Source organism: Brachyhypopomus gauderio, chromosome 10 (assembly GCF_052324685.1).
Source record: "Brachyhypopomus gauderio isolate BG-103 chromosome 10, BGAUD_0.2, whole genome shotgun sequence".
NCBI lineage: Eukaryota > Metazoa > Chordata > Actinopteri > Gymnotiformes > Hypopomidae > Brachyhypopomus > Brachyhypopomus gauderio.
Genome location: NC_135220.1, coordinates 18184667 through 18203790, shown reverse-complemented (window position 1 = coordinate 18203790; position 19124 = coordinate 18184667). Strand labels below are relative to the sequence as shown.

Here is a 19124-nt window from a genome sequence, read left to right as displayed (position 1 = left end):
CCTCCAGACAGCAAACATAAGCAAACGTGAGGCCGTCATCAACAGTAACATTCTGGAGTTCTTACAGATTTCTTTTTTGCATCTCATGATCTGTTCTCAGGTTACATTTAATGGGCCATACTGGTCAGGAAAGGTTGGTGGTTATTTTCAAACTTCTCCATTTGAAGATCACATACAATGCAATGACCGATTGCCTGTATTTTGGAAATCACCTTAAACCCCTTCCCAGACAGCCTTCTTTTTTCTGGAAACCTCAGAAATGTTGTTTGATTATGGTAGCACCCAATTCCAATAACAAAACAGAGCAAAACAGGTAAACCCTGAGGTATGTACAGATAATTTATATATCCATTTATCAGAGCACCAGGAGGAAATGGTCCCCAAACTGGGAGAATGTCTCGTGCAGGATCCTCCCAGTCCTCTGGTAGAAGACCCGAGTTTGAAGAAAAAAACACTACCCGGAAGAGGGCAAGGAGGGGAATAATTATAAATTATGACATTTTTATCTAAAATCGCACAATTCATCCTTTGCAATTCCATCCCATATTTCCAAAAGTAGTACTTAAACATGTAATTACAATTCAAGTTCGTGTGGGCGTATGTCCTATGAATGCAAAACTTTTTTGCACACAAACTGGCAGGAGAATGCCCTCCTGCACGGAAACAGGTGCGCGGTGGCCTGAGAACACGGGGCGTGACTAACACCTGCATCGATAAAGCGCCCCAGGTATGAGAGATGGCGTTTGACACGTTTCAGGCTTTAATTCTGGTAGGAATGGTAGCTAAAACTTGAATGATCCTCCCTCAGCCTAAATTGGATTACTGCAGTGCTGGTATGTATGTTTGGGCGACTGTGTTTTATTAGACGCATTCGTTACACAGAATGTTAGTGGTGCGGCCCGTTAGTCCCTAAATGTGAACAGCAAGTTGTTTGGCCGCTTTGGTTGAAGCAGTTGATCTGTCGACACTATATTTCGTGTATCGGTTCGACCTTGTAGAGCGGGCCCAGTCGTAATTTAATGCAATGCTTTATTGGTCGTGTTTCTGAAGGACCGCTGACTGTTGGAAAATATCGCGTATTCTAAATTTCCAGTTCCAGTTGCTGTAAAATATAGGATTTTGGCAAAACCCTAAAACGCGTTTAATGTGATGGGGCTGTTTATGTCGGCTGCTAGCCTACTGTATCTGCAGGGATGCCAGTTATGCAAAGTGATCACTGCACGTTTCGAAAGGCCTTTTTGACACCTCGGTGTATAATAGATATCATTGCTTGAGTATGGTAGTCTTGCATAAAACTATCGCGCTTCGTGGTTAGCTCCCACTATCTCTTTCAAACACTTCCCTTTTATCAGCGGAAGTATTTGTTTGCGGACTGTGGACCATGGGTGTGAAAACATCATTTGCTAGCCTATGTTATGACTCATTATTTGTTTATTAAACTCACTTGCGTATGTGTTTTATAAGTGTTTCAACCCCTTATGTTGTGTGGTAGATGTTTCAGCTATCATCAGTGCTTTTCTTCTCTTGCTGTTGAATTAGCTGTTCTGGTTCTGCTTCTTTTTACAGTCAGTCCCCAGTTGGACCTGAGGTACTTCCGATATCCACACTGTGATTGCCAATGGATGGCGTTGCAGTCAGAGGTCCACCACAGCTACCGGCCCAACCTTTCAATTCATCTCCCGGCTTTCCAAATGACGTGGCGTCAATCAGATCTCCACACCAACCCCTGCCTCCACCACCAGCCCCAGCTCCCCCTCCCCCCCCTCCTCCTCCTCCTCCTCCTCCTCCTCCTCCCCCACCAGCACCCCCTGTCTTTGGGGGTGAACCTTTACCCCGTGGGGGCAACCACCGACGTTCACGGATGCGCAACTTTAACTGGGACACCATCCCGCTGCACAGTGTGGTGGGCAAGCGCAACGTGTGGACGGCGCGGCGGTCTCAGGAGGACGTCCCGCTGGACACGGAGCGTATCGAAGAGCTCTTCAGCCACTGCGAGCAGCCGCGTCCGCCCCGCCGGGGAAGCCGCACGGTCAAGAAGTGCGTGTGGGGGCTTCCTGTGAGCTGCCCCAAAGACGAACCCGTGAGTGCAGCCTCACACCATCGCTGCCAAACACGCAGCCATACGGAGGCTGACCGGCCGCCACACTCATCACTAGGCCACCGTAGTAGATGGTGTTATGCAGAAAGAGGGTGAACACCTGAGAGGAGCTGTGGGACACGGTTAAGCGACCTCCTAGTGGACGGGGTCCTAACTGAAACCTGTAGTGTTAAGGTGTTTCTGTTCTGGAAGGTAGCCGTAATCTTTGGTTAATTACTTTGATCAATAACCTCTATTAGCGCTGAATTGGGATGAAGGTATCTGTATATACACATGATTATATATACATTATTATACCAAATGTTTACAGTAAGAAGTTCTGTAATGAGTCATTATTCATTGCTTCTTCACACGGTTTTATTAGCCTTGGAACTTGGAGGTCTGACTGGCTGCATCATTCCAAGACCGTAGACCATTATTAGTGCGTTTAAGGGATCATTTGTTTAATTTCTCAAGCTCATATCTCAAGCTTATTCATAGTGTGTTTCTGTTTGAGTCAGTGCACAGGGAACTGTGTGAGCCAGGCAGAAGTGTCTCTTGCTGATAAGTGCTTACTGGTGTTCACGACAAAAGAAACCACAGAGCTCATGTTCTGTTCATGCCTCAGTGTCTTTGTTTAGACCTGTTGAAGGTGGCCTGTCAAATTCCCCTTAGCTTGGCTCCATTGCTCTCTGAATGAGTGTATAACTGTCAGTCATAAGGGGCATATTTACTTTTGAAATTCATTCAAATATTTTTCTGCTTGAAGAGGGCAGGAAATGGGCTGTAAAAGAATTATGTAACCTTTCCTCACTTGAGAAGTCATGCTGTCCTTTGATATCATTTTAGTATTCAAAGTGAATACACACCATTAAAAAAATGAGAATCTTATTTTTCTCTTCTAGGTCTCGATAGTGAACTCAAAGAAAAGTATGAATATTGGGATTTTCTTGAAGCAGTTTAAGAGGTGAGCTTTTGAACTCAAGTAATGAAACATTTCCTCTTTGGCCACGGTGTCCTGATATCTGTGGCAGGTTACTCAGCACCCTGCTCCATACCTGTTCTCAGGTGTGGCACCTCCATCGCCCTCGAGCTTTATCTGATAACATCTAACGATCAGCTGATGACTAGTTGATGATGATGTTGCTTACAGTATCTGAATTTTATCATGTTCTCATCTCGGTGAAGCTCTGTGGTACTAAAGTTAAGAAATAAGACAAAGCATGAATGTTCTGGTGAGCCCAAGATGTCATGAATCTCACATGTCCTAGAAATGTTTTAATGTGTAAAGTGTGAATGACACCAGGAATCTCTATGTTGACCTGAAGCCATGTAGAAGCTGTTCTTCATTCCAGACATTACACTTCTACCTTTTTTCACTAGTAAATTCAGCGCAAGGTGTGTGGAAAACAGGGTGAACAGGGATGCTGTCTTTGCTTTCAACAGACAGCAGGCTAACCCAGTCTATACAAACCATCTGAATACAATTTAAATCTCTCTGTGCAGCATGTACACAACCGTGTTTTTGTGTGTTTGGCTCCCCCTGCAGGCCAATGCGGGACATTGTTGAGGATGTGAGGCAAGGGAACGCAAGCTTTGTCCCTGGCAGACTGAGAGAGCTGAGCAAACTGCTGCCTGATGATTTGGAGGTGAACCAGACAGCACTAGCGTCATGCTAATGCAGCCTGAAAGTGCCAGGCTTGCAGAGCAAACTGCTTGTGAACTGCTCCCCAATGGTCTAAAGTCTAAGTCTTCATGTCCAGGAAGGCACGTCTACACAGATGTTTGAGCTTTGAACACTGTTATCTTGTGTGCACGTTGTAGTTGAAGAAGCTTTTGGCGTTCAGCGGCGATGTGATGCACCTGACTGAAGCGGACCGCTTCCTGCTCCTGCTGGTTAAAGTTCCCGGGTGAGTCGCACCGCACTGAAATCGGCCCTGGACAATGTACACGATGTCCTGTTTTTGAGACTCGGAGCCTTTTACGCCTGTCCTGATCTGACAGTGAGACTCATTCAGCTTCAGATTAAGGTGTCCAGGTGTATGTCCGCCTCCCCTCCCCCGGTCACTGAGGTGGGGATGGCTGCTGCAGCCAATCACAGGCTGTGCTGTGTGCAGGTATGACGAGAGACTGAAGAGTCTGCTCCTCAGGGAGGAGTTCTTCCCCTTCATAGAGGAGACGAGAAACTCCATCGCAGTCATGACTGCAGCAGCTAATGGTACTTTTTCTTCTCACTTCGTGTTTGAGTAGTTCTGTTTACACAGGATACACTTTTGTGTTCAGTAGTTTTTTGCATCCCTATAATTTTTTTGACCATGCATCAACACAGCCTTTTATTAAATAGCATGGCTACTCCAAATTAATCCCAAATTGGTGTCTGTTACCTTCATCACTTTCTTTTGCAGTTTTGGCAAACTTTTGAGTCATTTTTGTACATAGTAGCTGTTCATGATTAAGTAAAGCTCACAAATGGTGAGCTCTAACACAAAGAAAAAGAGAGGGTTGTGAATGAAGAGTTCAAGGACAAGGTTTTGAAGAGAGAAAACATTGTTTGCAAGTCAAACAGCGAGTTTGGGGGGGACATCAGTAGCCCAAATGTGCTCTGTAATGCAATCATTTCAAACAGCAAATGCACAAAAAAATCCCATACGTTTGATCTGTATTGTGATCTGTTGGGCAGATACACTACAGTTTGATCTGTATTGTGATCTCTAATGTTTTCTTGTCTCTGCAGAGCTGCTGGCATGTGATGATCTCCATTCCATCATCCATCTGGTGCTGAAAGCCGGTAACTACATGAATGCTGTAAGTGGAATTGTCTGTGTGGCGCACTCGTACCTCTGCTGCGCGTGTGTCAAACGCTATGATGTATGTCAATCAAAATACAACCATCAGTGCAGATGGATGATAGCCTGTCATTCATCCACTACTTTGTCATGCGATCGACCCACACTTCCTTCGCGATCGACCGGTCGATCACGATCGACGTAATGGGCACCCCTGGTGTAGGGCATTGTGACTGAACACCTCCCCCCCTCTGCTGCGGTGGTGTGGGGTTTAGCATAGCGTCTCTTGAGCCCTCTGCGTCTGTTTCTGTGTTGGTTTGATCAGGGTGGCTATGCTGGTCGTGCTCCAGGTTTCAGAATGACCTCTCTGCTCAGACTAGTAGACACCAAAGCTAACAAACCTGGCATGAACCTCATGCACTACGTTGCCATGGTAATACATCCTCACCCAAATACATTTACATATTACTTTATCAAGTATGCCAGGGTGCTTGTGGTTTTATTTATTTCTTTGTTACACGTCTGTGTTGTCGTGGAACCGCAGCAAGCCCTGCAGATTGACCACAACCTTCGGAACTTTCCAGAACAGCTCCGACACATCGGCGAGGCTTCAAGGTACCAAGAACGTGAGCCCAGTGTGGGCGCTTAACGGCGTCTGAACACAACAAGCGTGGTATTTTCAGTCTACGCATGTCCCACTGCCTATAGGATCCACAAACAGGAAGTGGAGATGGACTTTCATCGAGAAGTGGAGAAACTGAGGGAATCCAGGGCCTGTGCCCGCAGACAGCGTGAGCCGCAGCAGCAGATGGAGGAGTTTCTGCAGGTGAGGCTCCTCTGTTCAACACTGCTGCTCCTCGGAAGACAGACGAGAACACTCGTTAACGAGATCCCTCCCCTTCCTCCCGCTAACCCCGCCTCCAACCCCCCCAGGTGGCTGAGAGTAGACTCGCCGAGCTGGAGACCTCTCTGCAGGAACTGGACTCCCTCAGTTGCGCTGTGGCAGAGTTCTTCTGTGAAGATCCCACCTCCTTTAAGCTTGAGGAGTGCTGCTTCATCTTCCACTCATTCTGCGAGAAGTTCGAGAGAGCCATACAGGTCTGCCCCACTGGTCTGCCCAACTGGTCACCTTTCTTTCCTTTTTTGTTTTCTCTTGTTTGTGGATCTAAACAACACAGTCGGTGTCCATTTCAATGTTATAAAAATCATGGCTCTACCTGTTACCAAGGTTACTGTTAACTTTTGTAAAGTGAATCAGAAGGCATGCGTTAATGTCAGCATGCCTGATGAGAACCGTGTGTGTGTGTGTGTGTGTGTGTGTGTGTGTGTGTGTGTGTGTGTGTGTGTGTGTGTGTGTGTGTGTGTGTGTGTGTGTGTGTGTGTGTGTGTGTGTGTGTGTGTGTGTGTGTCGCACTGCATTCAGAAGCCGACTCTTGACTGCATTTTGCTTATGTCCACACCTTGCCCAAGTGTTTCTTAAGGGCTGTTAGTTGGGGCTGTGTAATGTAATATTTCTGGGGTTTTATTTCATTAGAACATGTGGGCAGCTCACCAGATTCACAAGCAGATATGGCCGGATGTTGTTTTTGCATCCGTCATGATGCCCAGATTTACTGTGGGTAGTTTGGCAGGCCTCACCAAAAACAGTAGAACTGATGTACCACGAGGAAACAGCAATGGCATTCGGAGATGTCCGTCCGTGCTTGGCGAATAGTGCTAGCCCTGTCCTAGCCTGGCTGTGCTTTATTAGTGCTAGCCCTGTCCTAGCCTGGCTGTGCATTAATAGTGCTAGCCCTGTCTTAGCCTGGCTGTGCATTAATAGTGCTAGCCCTGTCGTAGCGTGGCTGTGCTTTATTAGTGCTAGCCCTGTCGTAGCGTGGCTGTGCTTTATTAGTGCTAGCCCTGTCGTAGCGTGGCTGTGCTTTATTAGTGCTAGCCCTGTCGTAGCGTGGCTGTGCTTTATTAGTGCTAGCCCTGTCGTAGCGTGGCTGTGCTTTATTAGTGCTAGCCCTGTCGTAGCGTGGCTGTGCTTTATTAGTGCTAGCCCTGTCGTAGGGTGGCTGTGCTTTATTAGTGCTAGCCCTGTCGTAGCGTGGCTGTGCTTTATTAGTGCTAGCCCTGTCGTAGCGTGGCTGTGCTTTATTAGTGCTAGCCCTGTCGTAGCGTGGCTGTGCTTTATTAGTGCTAGCCCTGTCGTAGCGTGGCTGTGCTTTAATTCTGCTAGTCCTGTCGTAGCGTGGCTGTGCTTTAATAGTGCTAGCCCTGTTCTAACCTGGCTGCGCTTTACGTGTGCTGTTTGGGTGCAGTCTGGAGTGATGTGCCCACAGCTTGACTATCTTGGGAGGCTGTGTTCTCTGAGCTCTGCTCCTGTGTGTTGAGCAGGAGAACAGCCAGCGGGAGGCGGTGGAGAGGAGGCGGAGACAGCAGCGTGAGAAGGAGGCGCTCGAGCGTGTTGCCAAGCGACGCTCCATTGCAACCTGCTCAGCTCGGGACACGGGCTTGTCTGCCGACAGCACGCCGCTGGAGACCGTCTTGGCCAGCTTCCTCACTGAGCGTGCTCCACGGAGACGCCAGCCCTCGGCGAACAGGGAGAGTCCTGCGGAGGTGCTGAGGCGGGTCAAGGTGCCGCCCCCACACCGTCCTGCCGAGACCCAGGAGGCCGAGGAGGGAGAGCAGCTCCAGCAGGTGAAGCAGAGGGGCTGCTCCAAGGCGGAGGAGAGTGAGTCGGGGGGGTTGACTTGCACACAGCCCCAGGAGGTGGAGAGGAGGTGCTTGGCCGAAGAGGAGGTACATCAGAGCCCGGCTGGGCCCAGGAGTGGACTGAGCATAGAAGATGAGGTGACTCCTAACAGCATCGCGTGCAGAGCACACACCTGCAGGAGGGCGCTATTGAAGCAAGGCTCATGTGTCTCACGGGAAGAGCATTGTGAGAAGAAGGGAAACCAAGAGGAGAAACAAGAAGAGGCAGCTCAGGTGTTGCCCTGTCAGGCTAATAGCGAGAATCTGGATGGCCTGCAAGCTCACGAATCTTCATGTCAGGCTGTCGGTGAGAGTCTAGACGGCCAGGGAGCTCAGGCGTCGACCTTTGAGGCTGTCATTGAGAATCGGGATGGTCTGGGGGCCGAGATATCATCCTGTCAGGATGTTTGTGAGAGTCTAGATGGTCTAGGGGCTCAGGTGTTGCCTAGTCAGGCTGTCAGCGAGAGTCCAGATGGCCTTGTAGCTGAGATATCATCCTGTCAGACTGTTGGTGAGAGTCTAGGTGGCCTGGAGGCTGAGGAATCATCCTGTCAGGCTGATGTTGAGAACCCGAATGGCCTGGGGGCTGAGATATCATTCTGTCAGGCTGATGTTGAGAACCCGAATGGCCTGGGGGCTGAGATATCATTCTGTCAGGCTGATGTTGAGAACCCGGATGGCTTAGGGGCTGAGATATCATCCTGTCAGGCTGATGTTGAGAACCCGGATGGCTTAGGGGCTGAGATATCATCCTGTCAGGCTTTTGAGAACCCGGATGGCTTGGGGCCTCAGGCGTCGCCCTGTCAGGCTGTTGGCGAGAGTTTGGATGGCCTCGTAACTTGGGCGTCACCCTGTCCAGCCTTCAGCAGCAGACCAGACGGGGACCCTAGCACAAAGTTCCAGAGTGCGCTGGATGCCGTCTCGTCTCCCGTTCCGCGGGGGACACAAGACGTAGGTCTGCAGGGAGGCTGCGGTGGCCTGGGCTCACCGTGGACCGTCCTCAGCCCCCACCTGTCCCCGCAGAACCTCGCCCATCGCCACCGCCGCCACTCCTTCTCTTCCTCAGTCTTTGACGACGAGCCCGACGACGGCGTGTGGGCGCTGCCCGACACCCCCGTGCGTGGACGCCCTCCTCCGCTGCCTTTCGTGTGCCGGTCCTACGAGCACAGCGTGTCTTCCTCTGGGCCCAGCGATGCTGGCGGACGGCTGCCGCTCCGAACTCCCATGCAGGGCCCCTTGCTGAGGTCCGTCTCCGTGGACGAAGGGCCCGTTCGTCCCAGATCCCACTTCGGGGGGCTGTTCCCGAGACGGCACGGGCGTGAGCAGGGGCGCGAGCCTTCCGCGCTGGTCACCTTCTTCAGGCGCTTCGGGGAGAGAGGCAGGCCCGCATCTGTAGGGGAGGCTCACCCAACCAAAACATGAACTCTCGGAATGGAGAATCTCCGCTGCTTTTAGGGATTGGGCTGAATGGTTTTAATGTTGCGTGATTGTAACACACAGTTCTGTGTTTCTCCGTGTACAGTGTGACCCAAGGTAAATGGGAACTTGTCTTGGATCATGATTGCTACATTGTTTGTGAACCCTATATACAATCATGCTTATTTATTCTTTACTTTCTTGATTTTAAACTGTCAGTGGTATTTTAGCTTACTGACTTTTATGCAGTTTTACAGTTTAGTTGCTGAGTACTGTACACAAGTGATGTAAACCTGCAGTGTTTTGTACTGATCTTAAAAGTACACTTTTATTTAATAAAGTGTGGTAATCCACATTAATATCTCCAACTCGTATTCATCTTATTTGAACCTTTTTACAGTGTCTCATTCTATGAATGTTTTCAAATCTACGTCTGGAAAATAAGTAGTTCATATTTATAATATAAAGTACTGAATGTATATTGTAAACGGTTTTGGTTTTCCCCCACCACACAGTGACCTCAGTTGAGCTCTACCGTTGGGATGTGTAGCTAGCTCCTGTGTTGCAGTGGGGTTCTGATCTTGGCCCGGCTGCAGTGGGCTTCTGATCTTGGCCCGGCTGCAGTGGGCTTCTGATCTGCAGTTATATGGATGCCATCCTGGGTCAGTTCCAAATTCTTCTGCTTTCCCACAATGAATCATGCTTGTCGCCTCGAGGCCTGGTGTCCTGAACAGCACCACACACATTCTCTCCGTTGGCCTGAGCAGGGGTTGGGTTGAAACTGGGTCCCTTTGCCCTGTTGCCTAGGAGATGGTGTTATTTACAGCATGCTCTCACTTGGCCAGGGGTGCAGTGCAATTATACCCCCCTTGGAAAAAAGCAGCCACACACAGACTCCTGTTTCAAGAAGGACCCGTATCTGCCTGGATCCCACAACACACAGCACCAAACTGCTCCTGCGCCAGCAAACATTGTCCCTGTTTTAGGATCACGAAATGCATCTGTATACCATTCATTGGTTTCGATATGGGGATGTTTTAAGAAGCTTTTCAGTATATCGGTAAAATTTTCTTTGGTGATATAAAATATTTGCTTTCATATTGCGTGAGATATGGAGCAGCCATGTTGTTTGAGTTTAACGTGTGACACTCCAGGTACGTAGAATCCTTGTTTTATAGGACTCCATGTGCTCACGGGTTGTCGTACATAAATTCACCTGAACAACCCCCCCCCCCCCCCCCCCCCCCCCCCGGGACTGGATCTTGCATAAGCGTCTGGCTTTCACACTGGGTGTGTGTGCGCGCGCGAGGGCACGTGTGTGTCAGGAGGCGGTGACGAGTGTGTGAGAGAAACCTGACCTGCAAGAACCGACCTGAAAACAGCAGAGGAACACAGGACCAGTTCTTGAATAAACGGATGACTAGAGAAGATCTGAAGAACATTGAGGGGACTCCCTCTAAGAGCGCGTGCACTGCAGACTTCACATGTGCAATATCTGTTCTAATAAATGGTAAGTCTTAAGTCTTTTAATTAATAATTGTTACTATTCAGTCTTATGTTGGCAGGAAATGGTGCTCAACAGAACATCCCAAGGAAAGCATTTTACTTGTGAATTGTTTGAGCTGTGATTAGAGTTACCCCATAACTAAAAGTAACTCAAGACACAGTTTAGCACTTGAAACCTGAGGTCCACAGTAAGAACACTAAAATATTGCTCTTTTCAGAGTATTTGTAGGCCTAATGGTTGCCTTCTGGAACTGGTGGGTGTTATGATCAAGTTTACCAAGAAACCCAGGCTGCAACGCATTCACATTTTGAAGTATAGACTTTTACAGTTTTACAGATATATATGTTCATCACTTCGTCAGAAAAAATGACAGCTAGTTTTCTTTCAAAATAAACTAGTTTAAAATAAAGTATAAGCTAAGCCATCCTGATCATACTAATGACCATCTTGGCATAATTTCTAGATCAGCAAATCTTCCACTAGATGTCGCCAGAGAAAAGCAATTTTCAAAAGAATCACCGTGTGAACGGGAACTGTGTTACAGAAGGATTCCTTGTCTTAGTAGTCCGACTGTAAAAGCAGACTTATCACGTCTGGAAAGTCGCACTTTTCTTTTGCATGGCAGTCCCCGTTGTCTCACTGCTGAGGCCTGGTGCTTGACCCGTTCCTGTGTGCAGTCTCAATCGCTCCTTTAGCCGGACGCCTTCAGATCATCCGCTGATTGTAATGGTGTTTGTTGCTGGAATCACGTGCTACAGTGCAGGACAAACCCAAGCTATCAACTGGCGTGAATATGCAGGACCAGACTCTTAAAACTCTTATGCTCTTAAAACCAGCATAAATATCGTTTTGATCAGTTAAAATCGTTTCCTGTCACTATTTCTTCACCTTTTTTGTGTACAGGTCTTTCCGTTTGGAATTTGACCCTTAGTTGTGACATTTGACGCAGTCATCAAAATGATTGGGTAAGTGTTTGAACCTTTCAAATGTGACACAGTGGGGTTTTGCATGTAAAATATTCCCTGATGATTACTGCATGATCAGTCACATCCGTTAACTGTAAAACACATTACATTACGTTAAATTACAATTTAACCAAATAATCTCAATATCCAAACATAGAATGAAGTCCTATGAAAGGGAATGTTTAATAGAAACTCGTATTGCAAATGACCTTTTTTCCCTGTCATAGCCCCTCTCACATGGTCATGAGCTGCCCTGTTTGCCTAATGCCATATACAACCAGAGGAGACAAAGTGGAAACGAACCTGGATGCACCAGAGAACAGACGGGCCATTCATACAGGGCCTTGGTGTGTGTCCACACTCCTGTTTGCTAGGGAATGTGGAGGTGACTCTGTGAGATGACGCGTGACATGTTTGCGTGTTTTACTGTCGAATACAACGACTCCCTGTTTTTGCTTCAGTAATCCATATTGACCAGAGAAACGTGTGTGTTTCCTAATGCACCGCAGCAAGCATATGCATAAAGAACTTCGCTCTAATCAGATGGAGAAAAGGCTTTGTGAGCTACATCTGCCTTTCCTTATCTACCTAACCGCACGGAGCAGGCGTGATCCAGGCAGGGGCGGGGTGGCCCTCAGCAAGGCAGCAGGGAGTGAACTTCGACACAGATGATGAGACCCTGGGCATTAGGAGTGGTGATTAGAAGGAGTGGTGATCTTTGGAACTTGTTCAGAATCACTGCAGGCCTACCTGAGTCTCTGCCTTCGTTTGTCATGTGATCACTGTGCTCTCGTTTGCCAGGAAGTGGTGAAATTATGGGCCTCTGGATGCGAGTGCTTTAAATGTCATGGAACTCTGCTGATGTGTGCTTGTTATGTAGCATTAGCTCGGGTGCCAGATGATGAGTCAGAGAGCTTAACTGCTACCTCACAGACAAGCACATGTGGCTAGAACATACACCGTTCAGCAGAACTACCAAAGCCATCAAGAGATGAGTGGTGTGTATTTCTTAAGGGAAGCCCCAGTTTCACATTGTTCGGTGTTGATACAAAACAATAGAAGTGATGTTCAAGCTATCCATGGTTTCAATTCTCCCACAGCAAGGAGAACACACACACAATGAAGGGATGAAAGTAACCCAAAACATTTAGTTGATGTGTACTGTTCTCTGCAAGAGATTGTGGTGTGTTATGAGTAGCGTACAGTGTGTTGTGTTGTGACTATGGTAAAGTGAAGTGGATTGTAATTGGAGTACTAGCCAGAGGGCTTTTTGAGTGGTCTAAAGGATCTCTCTCTCTCTCTCTCTCTCTCTCTCTCTCTCTCTCTCTCTCTCTCTCTCTCTCTCTCTGTGTGTCTGTCTCTCTCTCTGTGTGTCTGTCTCTCTCTCTCTCTCTGTGTCTGTCTGTGAAGCAGATGTATAGGAGTCTACCAGGTCTGTGTTTTAGTATGAGACCGCTGCAGGCTACTGGGAGACAGACAGGGAGGGCAGGGTAAGAGACGGTAGCCATCTGGGTTCTGCTCTGCTGCACTGGATGCAGTCTCCATGGCAACATGGCTCCCTCACGCAATCAAATCCGGGCATGAGCCTGAGCCCCGCCCACCCTCTTCCATCTCTGTGTGCGCTTCTCCGTTCCCGCCCCAGCCTCGTCTGCCCCGCCCTCCTCTCCTGGCACCAGTAACGCTGTGGAAGCAGACGCTTGGAGCACGTCACAGATCCGCTCGTCTGGTCTGTCAGTACTGCTCGATTGCGGGGCTCGTCTTGAAAGTCTGGCGTACTCTAGGCTCCCTCGGCTACCGGCCGCTTGTGTGCCGTCTAGTCGAGACGCTAATCTCGTCAGACTCCTCCCGTCTGCCCAGTCACTGGTCACTGTTGCCTCACACCCTCCCAGCCAATCACACATCATCTCCCTCTGTTTCAGCCCCCCCCGCAACATCCCTCCCCCCTTCAGATCTCTTCCACCCAGTCTGAGTTAGCATGCCGCTGTGTAACCCCCCCCCCCCCCCCCCCCCCCACGCCCAGCCCTGCTGATAACAAAAGACTCTTTCACAATGGGGCTCACATGATGACTGTAGAGATGCCATCATCCCCCATCGTACAAGGGCAGCTATTGAGTCGTCGCACTAGTGGGATGGATGCAGGCGTATCTCAGCTCACCATTGGAAGCACTGAGCTGTTCTACAGTCTCAAGTGATGGGGAGGAATCGCCCTGACGGCTCAGGACTGCTGTGGCTTGGATGGATGTGGAAAGCTTGTGTGTTAGTGCGGATTCCGAGGAGGGAGGGAGAGAGTGCACTTATCCCCCAGTGGCAGGAATTTCTCCATCGTAGTGGAAACAACTCCCCCCCGTTTGACTTCTCCTGTGCACCTCACTTGCACCATTGTCTGTCCACACCCCCTCCTCTCCTGAGAGCCAGTATGCCCCCTCCCTCTTTGCCTCCCCTCTCTCTCTCTCTCTCTCTCTCTCTCTCTCTCTCTCTCTCTCTCTCTCTCTCTCTCTCTCTCTCTCTCTCTCTCTCTCCCCCCCTCCTGCCTCCTCTCTTCTGCTCTCTCTCTCTCTCTCCCCCCTCCTGCCTCCTCTCTTCTGCTCTCTCTCTCTCCCCCCGCCTCCTGCCTCCTCTCTTCTGCTCTCTCTCTCTCTCTCTCTCTCTCTCTCTCTCTCTCTCTCTCCCCCCTCCTGCCTCCTCTCTTCTGCTCTCTCTCTCTTTCTCTCTCACACACCCTGCTGCTCCCTTTGCCTCTTGCCTCCTCTCTTCTGCTCTCTCTCTCCCCCCTCTTGCCTCCTCTCTTCTGCTCTCTCTCTCTCCCTCCCCCCTCCTGCCTCCTCTCTTCTGCTCTCTCTCTCTCTCTCTCTCTCTCTCTCTCTCTCTCTCTCCCCCCCCTCCTGCCTCCTCTCTTCTGCTCTCTCTCTCTCTCTCCCCCCCTCCTGCCTCCTCTCTTTTGCTCTCTCTCTCTCTCTCCCTCCCCCCTCCTGCCTCCTCTCTTTTGCTGTGTCTCTCCTCCTCCTGCGTTCCGTGTTTCCTGCTCAGCTTTCAGCACGCTTCCTGGGATGTGGTGTTGTGGGGATGGCCGGCCGTGCGTGGGGACGCTAGCGCTGATGCTACGCTGAACCCTGTACTGAACCCTGTACTGAACCCTGTACTGAACCCTGTACTGAACCCCGTCTTGCTTTGCTCTTCTTCTTCCCCTCTGCTCATGTGAGTATTACACTGGGGAGCTTCCCCACATTCTCCGCTGCACGTCCGGATCAGGGCACCATGACGATTGGTGATCTCTGCTAACCCCTGTGTTTTCCATCTGTTCTTCCTCATCATGTGTCTTCCCAGTTTTCCCATGTGTGGTGTGTACTGCATTCAGATGAATCATTTGCTGTTGCGTCTGGTGTCTGCGCTTGCGCTGAGCTGTGATTGGCTGACACACGGTGTCGGCATACAGTGCAGCTACATGCCACCAGCTGCACCCTCTGACCAGCCTGTGCTGCCTCTCCCTGCTGAGGCAAAGCAGAAGGAAATCGGTGTGTGTGTGTGTGTGTGTGTGTGTGTGTGTGTGTGTGTGTGTGTGTGTGTGTGTGTGTGTGTGTGTGTGTGTGTGTGTGTGTGTGTGTGTGTGTGTGTGTGTGTGTGTGTTGGGGACTCAGTAAGCCCGTCTGTCTCCACCTGTAAACACAGTGCTCTCATCCGTCCAATTCTCTGATCACACATGTGGTGTTGGTGTGCATGTTGTTAACATCACTGTGGATTGTGTTTTCTCAGACTGTGAAATTTCTTTGACATAGATGTCAATGTTTGTCCAATGGCCATGCTCTGTAATTACTGCCAGACAGTTCACAGGTTCATTACAGTACTGCACTTTAATCATACAAGCAGACATCAAACGGGTGTCGAAGATGCAAAATTTATTAGTGTATGACAACTCTAATTAGGTGTGTGCGCGCGTGCAGTGCTTGTGTGGTATGTGTGTTTATAGAGCTGAGTATATATGTGCTGTACTTTATTCTCTGTCTTGAAAATGGGAATGATGGGTGTGTGTGAGGTTTGGTGTAGAGACGCAGAGAGCTGCTCTTCTGTTGAAGCCTTTGAGAATAAAATCACCAATTTCACATGTGTAGTTTGGTCTTCGACCTTTCGACAGAAACTGCTATAGCTTTGATCTTATTTTGGGGTTCACCCACTTATAATGCAAGAGTGAAACTGGAGTCGTTTTGGTGACGACTTGATCAGAAATCTAAATATTTCCCATTTCTTATTGTCAAATGCCAAAGCACTCGTAAGGAACATAATGTTTCAGCATTTCATGGGTTGAGGGGTTAGGGGTAAAGGGTTGAGGGCTGAGGGTTTCGGGGTTGAGGTCTGTGGGACCGTCTGAGTGACAGAAGACTGCCACACCTGTGTTCTACTGCTGTGGTCCAGAAGGTCTCAGAAGGGTCTGAAGGTTATGGACATAGACCACTGGAAAAGAGTTGGAGCCTGTGTGTGTACACTGTGTGTGTGTGTGTGTGTGTGTGTGTGTGTGTGTGTGTGTGTGTGTGTGTGTGTGTGGTACTGTGTACCATCTGTGTGTGTGCCGTGTTTGTAAGGTTGTGGGTCCAAAAAAAAGAGAAGCAGGATGTGGTATCAAGCCCGGCTGCTATTGGTGCAAAGCCACCCAGAACAAGTGAAGAGCAGAAGACACACCACCCCCACTGACCCGTCACACACACACTCACTGGGGTGACTGCTTGAGTCTCCTCTTTAATGGCTGTGCACGGCGTGTCTCTCTGCACCGCTGTGAGCCTTCAAGATTATGGCATGCAACCCATAATCAGAGTGGCCTGCTGCTGCCATTACAGCAGGGCATGAAAGGACACATGGGTGGAGGAGTAATAACTTCTGATCCGCCTGATAAATCTTCATGGTTTCACCCACTTGAAAAGCTTGTGGGTCTCACTTGTCGACTCTCATTCAGTTATAAATCATATTCATAAATCATATTTTGTCACTCAGTGTGCCCAATACCTTACCTCCATCCCCCTGGTGGGTCTCAATACCCAGGCCATTAGATTGATTGTTGTAAATCCTCTCATGCTGGATCTTTATGGTGGGATATTGAGCAGCGTGGCGTAGTTCAGCATGCAGACTGTGGCCCCGCCCATCCGGGACCGTGTCGTTTGATTGACTGATGATGACAGCAGGTAAGTGCCCGAGCCTGCCTGATTTAGAGGCGGTTTGGTAATCCCTGCAGGGAAGAGTGTGTGTGTGAGCCATTCTCACACGCAGAACTCTTCTGGGGAACTAGTGCCGCCCTGGTGTCTAGGTGTGGTTCATGTTTATCGCTTCCTCACTGACTGTGTCAAAATTAGGATACAATACAGTGTCCTCAAGGGCCTGTAGGATCAATGGGGAGGATTATTGTGAAGGGTAGCACAATACCACAGATAGAGGTTAAAGGTAATCCTAATCTTTTCAGTGTATTCACACCATGTCATAACATGGTGTGATACAAGTACTGCAGGGTAGCACGCACGTATACATGCTTGTATCTGGGCGCATTCTTTGAGATGTCTGTAAATTAGATTTGTTAATTTTCCAAAAGTAACTTCAAAGGACAGTTTGCGTTCAATCTCTATGTTCACAGATTTGCTGAAGATGGACAAGAAAATACAGGAATGGAATTTTCCTGACTGAAGAAATTGTTCAGAAAGTAGTTTGAAAAGGCTAATCCTTTGCTTGCTTCAAAATGCCTTTAGAACTGGTTTTAAATACGACTTGGATAGTTGGCTTGTAAACAGCTTTTTATACCTCCCTGTCTTTTAATTTAAAGATGAGCAGTTCTAGTAAAGCTGAAACCACTGCCGTGATCTTGGGTCTAACTGTGTGCACAGGTGTGTGTGTGTGTGTGAGCGCCTGTGCATTTTCTGCAGTGTGTTGGTTCTGGCCATGGGCTGTCATGAGTGCATGGTTGGTCTAGTGTATGTTGGGTCTAAATGCCTGTGTGCAGATTTTTTTCAATCTGTGGTGGTCTGATGGGCTTCATGGTCTGGTGGGCACACTCGGGGAGACGGGTGTCCTCCGTACTGCATGAGCCCCCCATGCTACGCCAACCCCCATGTACTTTGCCTCATGTTTCTGTTCTTGAGACTTTGTGTGTTTAGGCAGCTCCAGACCGCCCTGTTGCAAAAGCCTGCAATGCAAATGATGCTCTTTCCAAGGTCTCTGCAGACTGTCGATACTCCCTCATTGATCTGAAGTGGACTTCAGCAGAGAGAGAGGAATTAATGAAGGTGTAGGGCTACTTCCCATAACATGGGCTTCTGTGGACGGGGAGCAGGGCTTGCTCAGGGTAGCATAAAGTATTGGCCAACATCCAAAGAACTTTGGTAATTCCCTTCATCATTAAGATTCTCCAACGTGGCCATCTCAGCTCTGTGCTGTCTGCAAGCGACCCCCCCACCCCCCCCCCCCCGGACTCAGCATGTGCCCCAAAAACCTGCTGAGCTTGTGCACAACACAGCCATCTCAGTTTGCTCTGTGCTATCTGCATAGCTCAATTTTACAGCCTTGTACATACAGCTCTGGGGGGGCTGTTCCCAATTTCATACCCGTTTCTCATGTGTTTACATCCCTGTGTCTTGTGTTTACACCCCCAGCTCTTCTCTGTTTACAGAATAATCATGCGGCTTTTGCACATGTAGCTCTCCGTTAGCTGATCCCCCCCCCCCACACTCCCATAGTCTCCTCTTTTCCTCCCAATCCACACCAGGAGGGCTGTGCTCCGCCTGCCCTGGTCCCAAACCTCAGAGCGAGGGCAGCCAAGCTGCTTCAGAACTGTTGCACACTGCTGAATGTGAGTGGCATTCGCTTCACTGCAGGCAGCTGGCCTGCTGTCTGGGGAGGGGGAGGAGCCGGGGAGGAACCACACCTGCTGCTGGTTAACGAGGCACCGGTGCGCGTGCCTTGCTTTCTTAGAGGAAGTGCAGGCCGACTCCGCACGGCAGCCCAGAGACGTGGCAGGTCGCTGATGCCCCGTGCCGAAAGACGTAAACGCTTAATGTTTGCGTTTGGTGTTGGGAGCCCCCCCCCTTGCTTACACACTGAGCTATTTTAAGGACAGGATTATTTCTGAACCATCTTGTTTACTCTGCAACATGCACAGGAATATTTCCTGGGCACAGACGGAGAGCCAGACAGCCTGAGCGGGTCGTGCCCGTTCCTGACTGGAAGTGTGTGTTCTGTGGCAGGGCTTGTGCACACGTGTCGGACTCCAGCCTCGGGTGCAGGGTTCATACATATGTCAATGATCACTTCCTGCACAGATCCCAGCTCTTCCCTGCTCTTTGACCTTACCATCCTTCTGATGCTGCATGTGCTTAATACTTCAGAATGTATATATATATATATATATATATATATATATATATATATATATATATATACTATACACTCACCGGCCACTTTCTTAGGTACACCTGTCCAGCAGCTCATTAACGCAAATGTCGAATCAGCCATTCACATGGCAACAACTCAGTACATTTAGGCATGTAGACATGGCCAAGACGATCTGGTGCAGTTCAAACCAAGCATCCAAATGGGTTTGAAGTGACTTTGAATGTGGCATGGTTTTTGGTGCCAGACGGGCTGGTCTGAGTATTTCAAAAACT

At 49.0% G+C, this 19124-nt stretch overlaps 2 protein-coding genes across 4 annotated transcripts in view; both read left to right on the top strand.

The window, feature by feature from the left end:
• Positions 1–536: 536 nt before the first annotated feature.
• On the top strand, positions 537–9373 carry fhdc3 (FH2 domain containing 3). Of its 2 annotated transcripts, none has more exons than XM_077020146.1 (12): positions 537–727; positions 1567–2080; positions 2983–3044; positions 3627–3726; positions 3902–3987; positions 4195–4295; positions 4812–4882; positions 5189–5296; positions 5408–5478; positions 5572–5689; positions 5797–5961; positions 7246–9373. In XM_077020146.1, exons 2-12 carry the CDS (start codon positions 1619–1621, stop codon positions 9022–9024), a joined length of 3123 nt encoding a protein of 1040 aa, XP_076876261.1. In that variant the 5' UTR covers positions 537–727; positions 1567–1618; the 3' UTR covers positions 9025–9373. The 2 variants fall into 2 exon arrangements, with proteins under 2 accessions (XP_076876261.1, XP_076876260.1); XM_077020145.1 differs by having other exon boundaries at positions 675–833.
• A 1006-nt stretch (positions 9374–10379) lies between these two features.
• Positions 10380–19124, top strand: part of trim3b (tripartite motif containing 3b) — a 25919-nt gene continuing 17174 nt past the window's right edge. The window contains exons 1-2 of one of the 2 annotated variants that reach the window (XM_077020137.1): positions 10380–10528; positions 11429–11490. The gene's annotated coding sequence lies outside the window, so the exon portion shown is untranslated. Of the gene's footprint in view, positions 10529–11428; positions 11491–14377; positions 14686–19124 lie in introns of those variants that run through there. The other variant, XM_077020136.1, reaches the window with a different exon arrangement.